At 50.7% G+C, this 13,731-nt stretch overlaps 5 protein-coding genes across 5 annotated transcripts; 2 read left to right on the forward strand and 3 right to left on the reverse strand.

Annotated features, from left to right (window-relative positions):
* Positions 1 to 670: 670 nt before the first annotated feature.
* AYO20_05519 (hypothetical protein) lies at positions 671 to 5,173 on the forward strand (the record flags this gene model as incomplete). The annotated part of the gene is made up of 2 exons (XM_022643813.1): positions 671 to 833; positions 900 to 5,173. 2 exons carry the CDS (start codon positions 671 to 673, stop codon positions 5,171 to 5,173), a joined length of 4,437 nt encoding a protein of 1,478 aa, XP_022500277.1.
* A 1,624-nt stretch (positions 5,174 to 6,797) lies between these two features.
* AYO20_05520 (hypothetical protein) lies at positions 6,798 to 7,593 on the reverse strand (the record flags this gene model as incomplete). Its single annotated transcript, XM_022643814.1, has 4 exons — positions 6,798 to 6,907; positions 6,959 to 7,250; positions 7,295 to 7,342; positions 7,390 to 7,593. The coding sequence occupies 4 exons, from the start codon at positions 7,591 to 7,593 to the stop codon at positions 6,798 to 6,800; spliced, it is 654 nt and encodes a 217-aa protein (XP_022500278.1).
* Positions 7,594 to 7,752: 159 nt separating this feature from the next.
* Positions 7,753 to 8,889, reverse strand: AYO20_05521 (hypothetical protein; the record flags this gene model as incomplete). Its single annotated transcript, XM_022643815.1, has 5 exons — positions 7,753 to 7,968; positions 8,037 to 8,245; positions 8,304 to 8,471; positions 8,526 to 8,585; positions 8,643 to 8,889. The coding sequence occupies 5 exons, from the start codon at positions 8,887 to 8,889 to the stop codon at positions 7,753 to 7,755; spliced, it is 900 nt and encodes a 299-aa protein (XP_022500279.1).
* A 1,237-nt stretch (positions 8,890 to 10,126) lies between these two features.
* On the forward strand, positions 10,127 to 11,354 carry AYO20_05522 (hypothetical protein; the record flags this gene model as incomplete). Its single annotated transcript, XM_022643816.1, has 6 exons — positions 10,127 to 10,265; positions 10,317 to 10,526; positions 10,599 to 10,781; positions 10,855 to 10,884; positions 10,951 to 10,974; positions 11,032 to 11,354. 6 exons carry the CDS (start codon positions 10,127 to 10,129, stop codon positions 11,352 to 11,354), a joined length of 909 nt encoding a protein of 302 aa, XP_022500280.1.
* A 409-nt stretch (positions 11,355 to 11,763) lies between these two features.
* Positions 11,764 to 13,561, reverse strand: AYO20_05523 (hypothetical protein; the record flags this gene model as incomplete). Its single annotated transcript, XM_022643817.1, has 3 exons — positions 11,764 to 11,915; positions 12,057 to 13,234; positions 13,293 to 13,561. 3 exons carry the CDS (start codon positions 13,559 to 13,561, stop codon positions 11,764 to 11,766), a joined length of 1,599 nt encoding a protein of 532 aa, XP_022500281.1.
* Positions 13,562 to 13,731: the final 170 nt, after the last annotated feature.

Below are 13,731 nucleotides of genomic sequence, written 5' to 3' on the forward strand. Positions count from 1 at the left end.
TAATAGACGTTTCCTAGCAGAGTGCCAGTCCCGGAGGAGCCGATGCCCTTGTCTACATAGTTGTGGAGGGTCCAATAGAGGCTGCCGACAGTTTTGGCGGAGGTCGAAACGCACAGAAGCCATAGGTTGGGGCAGCGCCACCTCCGCAAAGAGGTTACAGGTCTGGAGGCGCAGATGCCTGATGGAAGCGGCTTAGAGACGAGGGTATGTCCATGCCCGTTGGTCAGTCCTTGTGCAAGTTCCCGGGTCAGCCAACTGCCGTCCGGAGAAAAGGCGCAGGAGGGTGGACTAGCTGGGCTTCGAAGCGGTCGACTCGTAGAGACAACATCTTGTCCTCATTTTCAAACTGCTACGAGGGAAGTGAATCGGCCGTAGGGTCAAGGAGAGACGTGAGGTGTGAAGAGAAGCAAGACCCGACAAACTGCTCCTAATTTTCTGAATTCGGAATCTCAGTCTTTGAACCTCGGCATGCGATCCAGTGGCCAGTGGCTGATGATCATTGCCGGCGCCCCAGTCACGGCTCTCCAAGTCAATTATTTGACCCTCAAACTCTGCCCACTCTGACAGCTGCCATGTTCATACTTTGAGGAAGAGAATCGGACCATCCTTTCAAAAAACCCCTCTGTTGCGCATGGACATTCAATCTTCCCCTGTTGTCGATTGAGTGGACATGGACAGTCTCGAACATGAACTCGAGCATCCAAAGAAACGCCGGCGGCGTGAAGTTGAACGGAAACCGCTCGGCGTTCGACTGGCATTTGACGACACAGTCAAGACCCATGCTGCCCTGATATCCCAGGGACTTTGGTCGAAATTGACGGGCGGTACTAATGGTATGACGGACTCACTTCGAGTCCTACCAAGCTGATACGGAGTAACATGCTGACGAGGATCTACAGATGCACATAACGCGACGAACAACCTGTTCATTGCCCTCACTCCTTCGTCCCCTCTCCATACCGAGCTGCAAGATTCTACGTGGACTATCCTCCCTGTAAAACTCCGCGAGCCACAATCTTCGACAGATGGCTTGGAACAGGCCGACATCATCAAGCTTTCCCCAAACTCCTCTGCGTGTCAATCGATCCTAAAGACTTACACGACAATCGACCGAGATCGACATCCGGGCCATGTTCCCAAATCAATCGAGATTCGGGCAATTGCCACGAGACCTCTTACACTAGAAACCATCTATGTTTCCGTTGAGAAGGGCATGCTTGAGAAAATCGATGACATCCAGGCCAAGTTTGGTGGAGGTTTTCAATATGGAAGGCAGGTGAAGGTTGACAGGAAGTCCTCGACGCCCAATGGTGTGTTGCAGAATGTGCCTCCGATTACCGGTCGACTAGCATCGCTTGTCCGAGATGCGCTTTCTCAATTACCTGTGGTTCATTCAGGAGATGTCTTTCCTCTACCACTGCCGGCCCATCCCATCACTCATGTTCGACCACCTCCCGCCATTGTGGTCGAATGTGAGCCGGTGTCTCAAGGAAAGATCTCTGCAAAGACCAAGATCGTTCTGATTCAGACAGGTTCGTCACAAGAGAAAGCTCTTTCGAAATTGGCACCCGTTCAACCGATAATCGAAGAGTCGCTGGAAGATACGGCCGAGGACACCTCGAATGATCAGTTTTATTCGGCGGCCGAGGATAGACAGACAGAAACTGGATCAGACGATGATGATGACTTGTCTGACGAAGAATCGGGTACTGACTCAGCCCATGAGGAAAGCGACGAAGATTCCGACTCGATGGACGATATGATTTCGCTTAGCGCACCTGGGCTGCCACCACAACAGGCTGGGACGTTATCGGCCATGACGGCAGCAACTCCAAGACCTGGTGGGAAAAGAGCTACAGGCACACATACCCCCGGCTCCCTCTACTCGAGCTTCACGTCTGTGACGGCAAGGGGTGGCAGTCGCCCGGGCAAGGTGTTCCGCACCGAGGCCCTCCTTCGCAAAGTTCCGATAGAGCTGATGCACCCTCAGCCCAGTCTCGAGGATGATGAGGAGTCATTTGTCTTTATTGACACCAGCACGCTTGCCAAAATTGGGTGTTTTTCCGGCGATTGGGTTCGAATAGAGGTCGCCAGAAATGTGAGCGCTCAAGGGTTCCCGCACTCGGTTCTTCGAAGCCTCGGTGGATTTGCAGAAGAAGAGTCTGACTGGCGAACGGTCAAGGTGTTTGGTCTTTCGGGGCTGGCAAATTTGCAGCCACGTTACGCTGTTGACAAGACCGGTGATCGGAGGTCGAGCTTTTCGCAGAGGGACCTCCTGTTGCCGTTCTCACCAGTGGTCTATCTTTCTCCCGTCCTTTTAGCCAATCTCGCGAATGCACAGTACGTCAAGCTCGGAGCTTTACCCACACCTCCCCGGCACGATCTCAAATCAATCCATCCACCACGGTCCAGTACGTTCAAATCCCCGCCAATTGCGAAGGAGGTTGTCCTGTCGAAGATCGCCGACCCAACAACGACGAATCCCGCTTTCCAGCCCACTTTGTTCTCATCCCTGCAATATCACCTCCAAAGCAAAAAGCGCGTTCTAAAGAAAGGTGATCTCATTGCGGTGCCGGTAGACCAGGAGTTGGCGAAGGCTCTCACGTCTCAAGCAGGTTCAGATGAGACGCCGAGTGAAGATGAGACCATCAAACGACTCAACACTCCCGAGACCGTGGGCAACTCGCGATTTGCCATTGCATGGTTTTCTGTGCAACAAATCCACACTGAACAGGCGGGCACTCAAACCGAAGAGGAGCAAGGCATATGGGGCGGAGCTGTGACCCTTGACAGTCTACAAACAAGGGCCTCCCAAAGTGGCACAACCATCCAATCAGTCTCACACCTCACAGAGATCTGGACCCGTTACTGGATTGGCATCAGCAAACTGCCACAGCAGAACGTACACCGAGTCGACCACGTTCCAACGGCAACAGATATACCGTCCCTGGACAAACTTCCATTGGAGACACGTTTGTCTGGGTTGATCTCGGCTGCGGTCAGCAACCGTGCTATCAGTCTGGGGCTTCCACCCCTTGTCATATTGTTATACTCTACCCAACGACAAATCGGCAAATCGTACATTGCAGAATCTGCGTGCTCAGCTATCGGCGTGCACGTCTTTCCCATTTCCGCTCACGATCTGTTGTCTGAGAATGCCTCTACCACAGGAGGTGGTGATACCAAGACCGAAGCATTGCTACGCACCAGAGCTGAACGGGCGCTCACAGGGGGTGCTCAACAGACAGCCTTGCTCATCCAGCACATTGATGCTCTGACTGCGGATAGAATGGTGCCTGTGTTACAGGAGATCATTTCAGAGTCTCGTGTGCTAATTGCAACCACCTCCAAAATCGATGAGATTCCTGCCGGAGTCCGCAGTCTATTCTCTCACGAACTGGAGGTAACAGCGCCAGATGAAAAAGCCAGAGAACTCATCCTTCGCAACGCATGCGTTTCTCTCTCAACACCGCTGTCGCCCACTGTCAATTTGAAATCAATCGCTCTTCAGACCGCGGCGTTGGTGGCTGGTGACCTGCTCGACGTCGTGAATCGAGCTTTGCTTGCACGGTCGACTCGTCTGTTGTCACTGGCAGAGTCTCAAAGCTGTGATGTTTCCGACATTTCCATCTCCGGAGGCCAAACAGCCACGCATCTTCTCCCTAGTGACTTCACTCGCGCCATTGCCGCTGCACGATCGAGTTTCTCGGATGCCATCGGAGCTCCCAAGATCCCAACCGTCACGTGGCAAGATGTTGGAGGGCTCTCGTCGCAGAAGGACGCGATCATGGAAACAATTTCTTTGCCTCTCACTCATCCCGAATTGTTTGCCAATGGCATCCGAAAGCGGTCAGGTATCTTGTTTTACGGACCTCCAGGAACCGGGAAGACTTTGCTGGCAAAGGCAATTGCTACCGAGTTTAGTCTCAACTTCTTCAGCGTCAAAGGCCCTGAGTTGCTGAATATGTATATTGGTGAATCGGAAGCTAATGTCCGCCGGGTTTTCCAACGTGCTAGAGATGCTCGTCCGTGTGTGGTCTTTTTCGATGAGCTAGATTCGGTGGCACCAAAACGTGGAAACCAAGGTGACAGCGGTGGTGTTATGGATCGAATTGTATCCCAGCTCCTTGCCGAGCTCGATGGAATGTCAAGTGGCGGCGGAGGGGATGAAGACGGGGACTCTAAATCAACGTCAAACGGCGGCGGTGTCTTTGTTATCGGCGCAACGAACAGACCAGACCTTCTCGATCCAGCACTTCTCCGACCGGGCCGGTTCGACAAGATGCTATATCTCGGTGTGGCCGACTCGCACGACCAGCAGGTTACGATTTTGAAAGCGCTAACAAGAAACTTTACCCTGGCCCCAGATGTCGACCTCTTGAGCGTCGCACGCCGGTTGCCTTTCACCTATACCGGTGCGGATCTCTATGCATTGTGCAGTGATGCCATGCTCAAGGCGATTACGCGGAAGACGCGATCCGTGGACGAGAAGGTGCAACAGATCAGTAAGGCCCGTGGTGAAGACATCAGCACCGGTTATTTCTTCGATCATTTGGCCACGGAGGAGGACGTCCAGGTCGTCGTAGGCGAAGAAGATTTCATGGCAGCTCAAAACGAGTTGGTGGGTAGTGTGAGCAAGAAAGAACTGGAGCATTTTGAGAGAATCCGCAAGCTGTTCGAAGAACAAGATATCACGGTGACGCCGTCCACCAACGGCGAAAAGGGCCGTGATCCGTCGAGTCTACCTCTACGTCCCACACCAGCGCCTCAGCCGACTCCTCAAACAAGATCGGATCCTCGTGTAAAGGACCAAACTCGACCCCCTCCGCTGCAGATCAAGGACAAGGGCAAGGGCAAACAGAAAGAGGTCACTACGTTGAATTCGAATCACACGCCACCACTGATTTCTCCCACCCATTTCTCACAATCCAACAAAACAACTGTACCACGGATTGGCAATCCCGACTCTGGCAACTCGTCCGACGCGGACAATTCTGACTTTGGATTCAGCATGAGACCGACCCATATGAACGGAAGTGCGACGATGAATGGAACAGGAACATCTGTCGAAAACAAGGGCAAAGGAAAAATGAGGGAGTTGGCTCCGGAAGCATTGGCCGATGGATTTGTGGATGGTGTGGAGGGGGACGATGAAGGGCTGTACGATGATTGACCGTGAAGTCTCTGTGCAATGGGTTTGCATTCCTTGTCCTTAGACACTGCATGCTGTGAGGCAGCTCGACGACAGTGACACTGGTGGTGGACATTCCTGATGGGGGGGAACATAGTGGGAAAACTGCCAGATGCACAGGTCTGAACGATTTATATACTATTGGGCGCGAAAAGTTACATGACTGGATCTTGATCTAGATATACCTGTATTTGTGTCGTTTCTACAACCAACATTTGTTTTTGATCCTGCAATACGTGTGTGTAGTCATAGTCTCAGCTCAGCAGCGAGAACTATCAAGGCCATGTCCCTACCAGCCAGCATTTAGAAACGAGACATGTATACTCGGTACAGCCAGCTAGCTCACTTGACATTTAAGCCACCGACCGAGACAACCCCCGGAAGTTTCTTTAGCGCGACTGTTTTCGGTAAACCTGTGTGGAACGGGCAGCTTCATTTATCAAACACGAGATGGTGTGGCATCCACCTCGGCACAACCATCGTTCTCATGTCCTTCTCTGACACCAGCATCTGACCGTCATTTATCATCATTGAATTCCGTGTCGGAGGAAAGGTCGTCCTCCACGCACAGCGCAACGCTCCGCCTCAAAGAGGAGCCATGCTCCGGTCAACACTGCGTAGGTCGCTACATCACGATTGGGTTTTTTGCTGGGAACGGGTGCTGATGGATGTCTCTGGATTTCGAAAGCTCGCACAGAGTGTGCAAAAAGCATTTATATTCTACATGGTCTGTTGTTCAACGGTGTAATACCAACTCGTGTTGTCTGACAGGGCTAATTTCGGCCAACACTTTCGACCTCCGACCACCGCAAGCATTGCCGGAGTTTCGTGTTCGCTCCCCAATCGCCAAAACTCCGGGAGAGACCCAAAATGGTTGTATCACGCTTGTGGGCGAGATGGACTGGGTCGCAATTATTGACTCGGCTAACATTGTCTACAAGCTGACTCCGGTTCATTACGTTTACGGCGGATGAACAAATGTTGCCGAGGCACAATCTGTACAAACGTCCCTCGTAGCGCGCGCGGTTCGGGACAATCGTGATAAACTTGTGATATCTGCTGCCCTTGAAACAGTCGCGTGAACAGGGGCTTGGCCATAAGATGCTATATATCTCAACACTCGCTTGGGGTTCCCAGAACCTCACGCCGTGATGGCATCGGAAAGCACATGTGCAGCCCGGATCAAAGCTTCTCGCTCGAACCGTGGCAGGTCGAGATCTCGTAGAGTTATGTGCTCCGCTGAGGAAAGCAGGAGATCAACAACGATCGCACAAGAGATGATAGCAGAGATGGCTGGCAGGGTCGCAAGGGGGGTGAGGTCTCCGTCCAAGACGGTCGCACCATTCCTCCCATGTCCTCGCTTTCCACAAACTTTTCCTCGCACGGAAGTTCCATGTCCCTATTGCTTGTTGTGGCTTGTCAAGAAGACCAAGGCGAACAACTCATATTCCCTGGAAACGGCTAGTTATGTTACAATGGTATTCGGGTCAACGGTGACAGAGTGGAAACAAGCATGACTGGATATAATGTCTCTCCGCAAAAGGGCTACATTTTGACTGGTTTCGATTCCGACAGGCACGGTTTCCTCCAGGTTTTGTATATTTCTTCACTCATCATCTCCCACGATGACATCTTGCATCTCACTTGGATTGGTGGTGGGAAGGTGTTTGCCTGTCCGGAGTCTGAAGGATACAAATGGGCCAATCTTCTTCGGGTCTGAGGAGGGTTAGCGTGCCGACTGATTACGGCGACGGAATGCTTGCTCACTATTGTGGTCGAGAATATCAAAGTTCCTCTTCAGCTCTTCAGGGTTTTCCGGTGTGATTTCGAACAAGTAGACGAGCCGCGCAATGACAAGATGTAGTTCATTATACGCGAGCTTCCGACCGGGACATTTCCTCACCCCGAGAAGGAAGGGCCAGTACGCATTGTGTGCTTGTTGTACCTCTTCGGCGGAGAATTCGCCTCCAGCGATATGTCGTTCCGGCCAATATCTGTCGGGCTCTCGGATATATTTGGGATTATAGCTCGTGGCCCAACCTCCCACGCCGATAGTGGTCTATCAAAGTTTAGTACAGGTACGAGATGGGATGGAATACCTACTCCTTCATCCAAGAATTCTCCATCAATCACTGTTCCTCCCTGATAGTTCTGTAAGAAGAAGGACATCAAGGAAAGCTGGCATCACGGTCACTTACTCGAAGGACAGTCCTTTCTGCAACGCCAGGGGCAGGCGAAGCCATTCGCAATGCCTCCTCTACGCATGCTCGCAGATAAACGCAGCTCGTGAGTTTTTCGCCGAGGCGAATCTCTTCGACGTCTTCAAAGGTTCTGTCAAGCTCTTCCACCAGAAGCTTCATACACCTTTGCTGCTGCATGAGGTAGAAAAGAGTGCCCGCCATTGCTATTACTCTGTCACCATGGTATTCATAATATTGCAGACTTTTCCTTACCTGCAGAGCTTGTGTCACTTCCTGCAAGGATCAATAGAACTCCCTCCGCCCCCAGTCGGCCATTGCTCAGAGGCTTCCCCGCCTCGTCGTGTGCGTTCAACAACTTCTCTAGGTTAGTAAGAAGCCACTTGTAGTGTCCCCTCTGAGACTTGCATAGTGGAAGAAATCTTTTCGATTGTTCACGCCAGTGGCGCTTGGGCCTGCGGCAACCCGCTCCGATATCCGTTTGGTCGATTCGGCGACAAATCTCTGGCGCATAAAGTAGATTCGAGGTAATAACAAGTTGATCAAGCCGGACTTGTGCAACCAAGGCACGGTACCGCCCTATCCATCATGAGCATCGATCCCTCTTCGGCGAGCCCTCTGACTAGCTCTGTCAAGATATGACCTACCAATAGGTATGAGAACGTTGTGGAATCAATGAGATCGAGAATATAGTGTAGCGAGGGATCCGTCAGCATACCGAATCCGCGGCCAAAAACAATTTCACCCATCAAGTCGTACGAGAGAAAATTGAACCATCTCGACATGTCCTTGACCTTCTCGGTTGCGGGATCAACCAATTGACGACAAAAGATGTTGATTTGATCCACCATGTAAGCTGCCAGCGTTAGGATCTACCTGTTATTCTATCATGGGCGAGGCGAGGCGATGCCCACCTTCAAAAGATCTCAAGGAACTCTCTGAGAATCCACTCGCGAGGATTTTTCTTTTCTTCAATGCTGCATCTTTGTATAGTTCACTGAACGTGTCCTTGGCCTCTGAATTGGTCTGCGATGCGGCAAACAGATCCGATTTACGGACATTGGCCTTGAAGCCGTAGATATCTGCCAACCGAGTTATTTGCGCACACTTTTCATGTCAAAATATGGCGACAATACCTTGAAATGCTTGAGGTTCATTAAAAGCAAGTTTATTGGGGGCGTAGCGCACGATCGACCCTTCAGGTGCCATCAGCATATACACCATTCATCGAACTTCTGTCTCCAATTATATACCATATTTATCGTGCAAGGCTAGAATATTATGCGCCCGACGCTCTGACAACGCCGCGAAGAAGTCATAGAGAGAAGTAACTTTGGCCCAGAAAGGACCAGGATACTTGGCCAAGGGATGGAAGTATACTCGGTAGATCACCAATCCTGCACCGTAAGCAATGAGCGTTCCTAGAAGGACTGGCGCCCAGTGACGATCATCGACTGAAACCCGGTCCCAGAGCCCGAGGGCGAGTGATTCGGACAGCATCAGGACAAGTGTTCCTCCAAATGATGAGAGATTCGCGTCAACATGCGTTCGGGCCAAGGGCAACAAAAGCATTTACTTTGGTTGTTAGAAGTGGTCGTCCGTTTGTGGTGGTACTCCGACTTCCACAGAGTATCTCCGATGAACGCAGAGATTGTTTGGTAGTGTTTGACAATTGCTGCAATAGATACCACGCTCACGAGCATGACACGGTCCCCGAGCCATGTTGACTCTCTTGCAATCGTCGTGACATGTTCTGCTCATTGATACAATCGAGAAGATGAGGTTGACGACCAACAAAAAACATGAAAAGGTGGACAGGGAAAGGTTGAAGATTGAGGCAAGAATCCGAAACCAACATTTTGTGCCCGAACCATTGGGGCTCTGCGTTTAGCACTAGCAGCTTGATATTGGTACAGCATGAGATTGTAATCAGCAGGAAAGCTAGTGGACAGATCTGACAATCTTGAGGCGCTCCTGGGCGCTCCATCAATCCTGCCAATATCGACCCAAAATGACACAATGAACCTCTTTAGGCCGCTCTTTTCACCGAAGAACTTCTTTAGGGGTGGACAATCCCTTGGTGACGGTGATGTTGGGAGGAACCTTTGCTCCATTGTCTATATTCTGCCCTTTGCGAAACTCTCTCAGGTGGTGAATTTATGATTCATGGACCTAACAAACTCGGCAAGATTTTCACCTTGGAACCCATTACTTCTACTCTCAATGAATTCCAATTATCTCTGCATCATAATTATACAAGATAGTACATTCAATTTAGCGCCAAGGATCAGAAACACTTCTTTCTAACTGCTATAGTGCTTGATATCGGTTTATCTGCCTAACTGATAGTGGATTTAATCTAATTCTCTTCTCATGACCACAAAAGAGAACAAAGAGTGCCGAAACTCGCCTAACACGTGACGGTTGGGCATGTGACTTGCACCAGCAATAGGTACTACCACAGGCTGCACAGGCACGTGACAGGGTAGGAATGCTATAGCATACGGAGTATACGAGCAACTATTCATCGAGTTATGCTACGAGCCTCTGATCGCCCAGGTCCTAACCCGTAATTAATCGTCAAAGTACCTACTGCGAATGGGATTAGTCAGGACGATCCTGTCAAGTTGACGGCCGCTATTCACCGGAGTTCTTCTGCGATCACATCCAACCATCGGAGAGATGCATGCCCGCAATCATCTGGCATTGTTTCGCCTCGGGCAAGCCACTCTGCAAGATGTCTACAACCCCAACCTGGGACGCTGATATTCAAGATCCTTCAGACTGTGTTTATTTGCGCTGCATCATCATGTCCGACATCTCTATACGCGAGGGAGACCTGAAGGGTCTGAAGGGCAAACGCGTTGTTGTGACGGGTATATTGGGTCCACTGCCATTTCCAAGTGTCGTCGACTTCTAATCAGCAGGCGGTAGCTCGGGTATCGGTCTCGGATTCGCAAACCTGGTATCGTCCTTGGGTGGCCTGGTCGTCAACGGAGATCTTCGAGCTCCCCAGGAAGCGTTGCCCGGCGTCACTTTTTTCGCGACAGACACCACATCTTGGTCGTCTCTTATCAATCTTTTCGAGTTTGCGAACAACACAATGGGAGGAATTGACATGATCGCAGCAAATGCCGGTATGCACCTTGCAGCTGATAATCGTCGCGCGAGATCTGCCACCCCCTGATAATTGATTCCGAGCAAAAAAGGTGTCAGCACGTGCGAGGACTATCTATCCGGAGAGCTGGACGGAAAGGGCAAGCTCAAAGAGCCTACACATGACAATTTGCGAGTCAACCTCATCAGCTGCATCAATTCTGTCATCTTAGGTGTACATCACCTGCGACAGCAGGGAGAGGGTGGCGCCATTGTCATCACTGCCTCCGCGTCAAGTATGTCTTTCTCATTCCACTCGAAAGGGGCCATTTGGCTGATGACTTGGGTCTGGTGCGTGATCACGAATAGGTTTTCAAAGATTCATTGCAACGGATTACGGTAAGACATATCCGGAACGCAACGCATTCTTTTTCTGTCTTCAAAGCATTACTAACAGTTGTCAAGCCGTCGGAAAACATGGTATTCTAGGTGTGTGAAACATCTCTGACGTGGATGCCGTGGCGACGACTGATACTCGACGTCTAGGATTCATGCGCTCACTTGCGGATCGTCTAGATCAGTCCGAGCAAATACACATAGGCGCAGTTGCGGCAATCTGGACATCGACGGGGATGCTGAGTGATCAGGTCGCTCAATGTGTTCCAACACAAGATGCGAGAACCGTTGCTCTCTCCATCGCCTGGCTGGCTTTGCATGCGGAGACGCACGGCCAGGTCATTTACTCTGCGAGCGGCTCGTACCGCGAAATCGAGCTTCCCATCCAAAGCTACACCAGGAAGCTACTGGGAGTCGAGAAGTCGGAAGGCGAGCTTGCGATTGAGCTATCTAAACGGGGCGCGCTGGAGTAGAGCCGGTAGAACGCTTGACGATTTCTACATGGCTCACTGAAGGCAGGCTATAAGTCATGCTCGTTTCACAGAGAGACGAATTTCCACAGAGTTGGTTTTCACGTTTTCTGCTCTCCCTCATTTTTTTGCATTTTTTCAAGTCACACTAGCTTTCAACTTGTAAGGATTTCATTTCGATATTTGCAGTCATTGAAGTGGTAATCGGTTATGACGGTAGGCTTTAGCCACGTTACCGAAAACTACTTTCCCTTGATTCTATATAAGCCTGTCGACATAACTGTTTCTTTGCAAGAGAACCGTCCTTACCTTGCCGTATCAGAAACCCTTTCTTCCGGCCGAACAGCCTGCAAGTCACAGGCATTTCCTATGTCCATGTCACCCGACCATTGGAGAATCGTTCTTTTTTAGTTTACACCGTGACGGCGTCCAGTGTCTCATAAGTTGCAGGCTGAGCAATTGCTATTCGGCGGCTTTTCGAGCCAGAGGGCCGGGTGTATGTTCGAGGAATGTTGTTGTCAAACAATCGCAGAAAGTCCAGTTCTCGCGGGTATCTCCTTCTATCTGTAATTGTGTGAGTAGTAGTAGCACCAACCATAGGACAACTAGGAGCTGCTTGTCAATTCCGGTGTGCCCATGAATACATGATCCTTGAGTGGATTGACAACAGCTCAACGGATAATCTTCCATCAGCTCTTCACAAACGCCTCCTTGGGGAATCTAGATACCATGCCAGATCTGCGCCTTGCGTCTCCTCGAGTGCTGTAAACCCGTTTCCGGTGAATTTAAACCGGTTACGACTTCGATAATCTATTTTGAAATCCTCGGGTCGGAGGGTCTTGGTCATTTCATGGAAATGCAAGATTGAACCTGGATATAACGCCGTGATGTCGGAGCCGTCTTGATGATTCTTGTACCAGGAGCGACATCCGCCAGCCCAGGTGGTGGTCTTGAGGAACTCTTGTGCGTATACATTCCAATCTTCCATGGCCTCTCTCGTGACGTCAACAGTACGGATATCCTCCATGGCGATCTTCTCACACCATCGCAAGATGTAATCGGCCGCCCAATCTATTACGGCAACGAGGCTGCCGTGTCCGATGGGTGTGTTCGGGCCCAGCATAGTAAAGTAGTTTGGGTAGCCGTTGACGCAGAGTGAGAGGTAGCCTCGCGGCTTGGTCTTCCATTCTTCCGCTAGGTTGCGGTGATCTCTTCCCAGGTGTGGCCACCTAGGTCTGCACGAGACATCGAAGCCTGTAGCACAGACTATGGCGTCGACCTTGGTACGCGTGCCATCTTCACATACAATTGAGTCCTCGGTCAATGTCTGGATTGGACTAGTCACGACCGTGGTCTTCTTCTCGTCCAGGAGTGCCTCGAGATATCCTGCTCCTGGAGTTGCTCGGCGGCAACCATAGATATATTCTGGCAGCAGCTTCTGAAGGAGTTCTGAATTGCCTGCCAGCTTCGCAGCCATAGCATTTCGATTGAAATCGTGGCTTTTCTGTTGAACATCACTACCTCTTATCATGCCTTTGAAAGCTGCGTTGATATCGGACTGGATCTTCTTTCTTAACGACAGTAGCGTAGTCGGATCCGAAGCAAATGCCCGTTTTTCTACCTCCGAGAACGTCTTGTTGACAGCACCGCCAATAGCATCCGAGCCTAACTGTAGAGCTGTAATATAAGTGGGTATGCGGATGAACGTAGTTAGGTGCTTGACTTTAGGGTAGAGGGCAGGCACAATCTGAATCCCGGAAGATCCATTACCGATAACTGCAATGTTCTTGTCTGTGAAGTCGAAATCGTTCTTCCATGAAGCAGAGTGGACTATATGGCCCTGATAGTTGGATAAGCCCTCGATCTTGGGCCAGGTCCAGTTACTGTGAAGATGTCAGTGAACCTGCTTGGGGGGGAAAGGGTGCTAAGTTGATTAATTACTTCAACATGCCGCCAGCGTTGACCAAGATGTCGCATTGGTCACTGATCTCCAGCGATGGACCCTGCCGAATTCTGAGATGCCACTTTGAAGTCTCTTCATTCCATGTCGCACCCGAGACGGTTGAGCCAAAGGAGATGTGCTTGTGCAGATGCAATCTTGTGGTCACATTTTTCAAGTAGTGGAAAATCTCGCCTCCGCTCGCATAAAAAGCCGACCAGTCAGGATTCGGGGCGAACAAAAAGCTGCAGCGGAGGGTGAGCATAGTCATTGTCCCCAGGAGACATTGGAGCCCTGACCTGTAGATGTGACTGGGTACATCACATGCGACTCCCGGATATACATTCTCCAGCCAAGTCCCGCCTATATCATTCTGTTGTAGTCAGCACATTATTCCTGTGCTATATGTCCCAGGCTCAAGTAGTTACATTTTTTTCATAT

The sequence above is a fragment of the Fonsecaea nubica genome, assembly GCF_001646965.1.
Source record: "Fonsecaea nubica strain CBS 269.64 chromosome Unknown Scaff32, whole genome shotgun sequence".
Classification (NCBI taxonomy): domain Eukaryota; kingdom Fungi; phylum Ascomycota; class Eurotiomycetes; order Chaetothyriales; family Herpotrichiellaceae; genus Fonsecaea; species Fonsecaea nubica.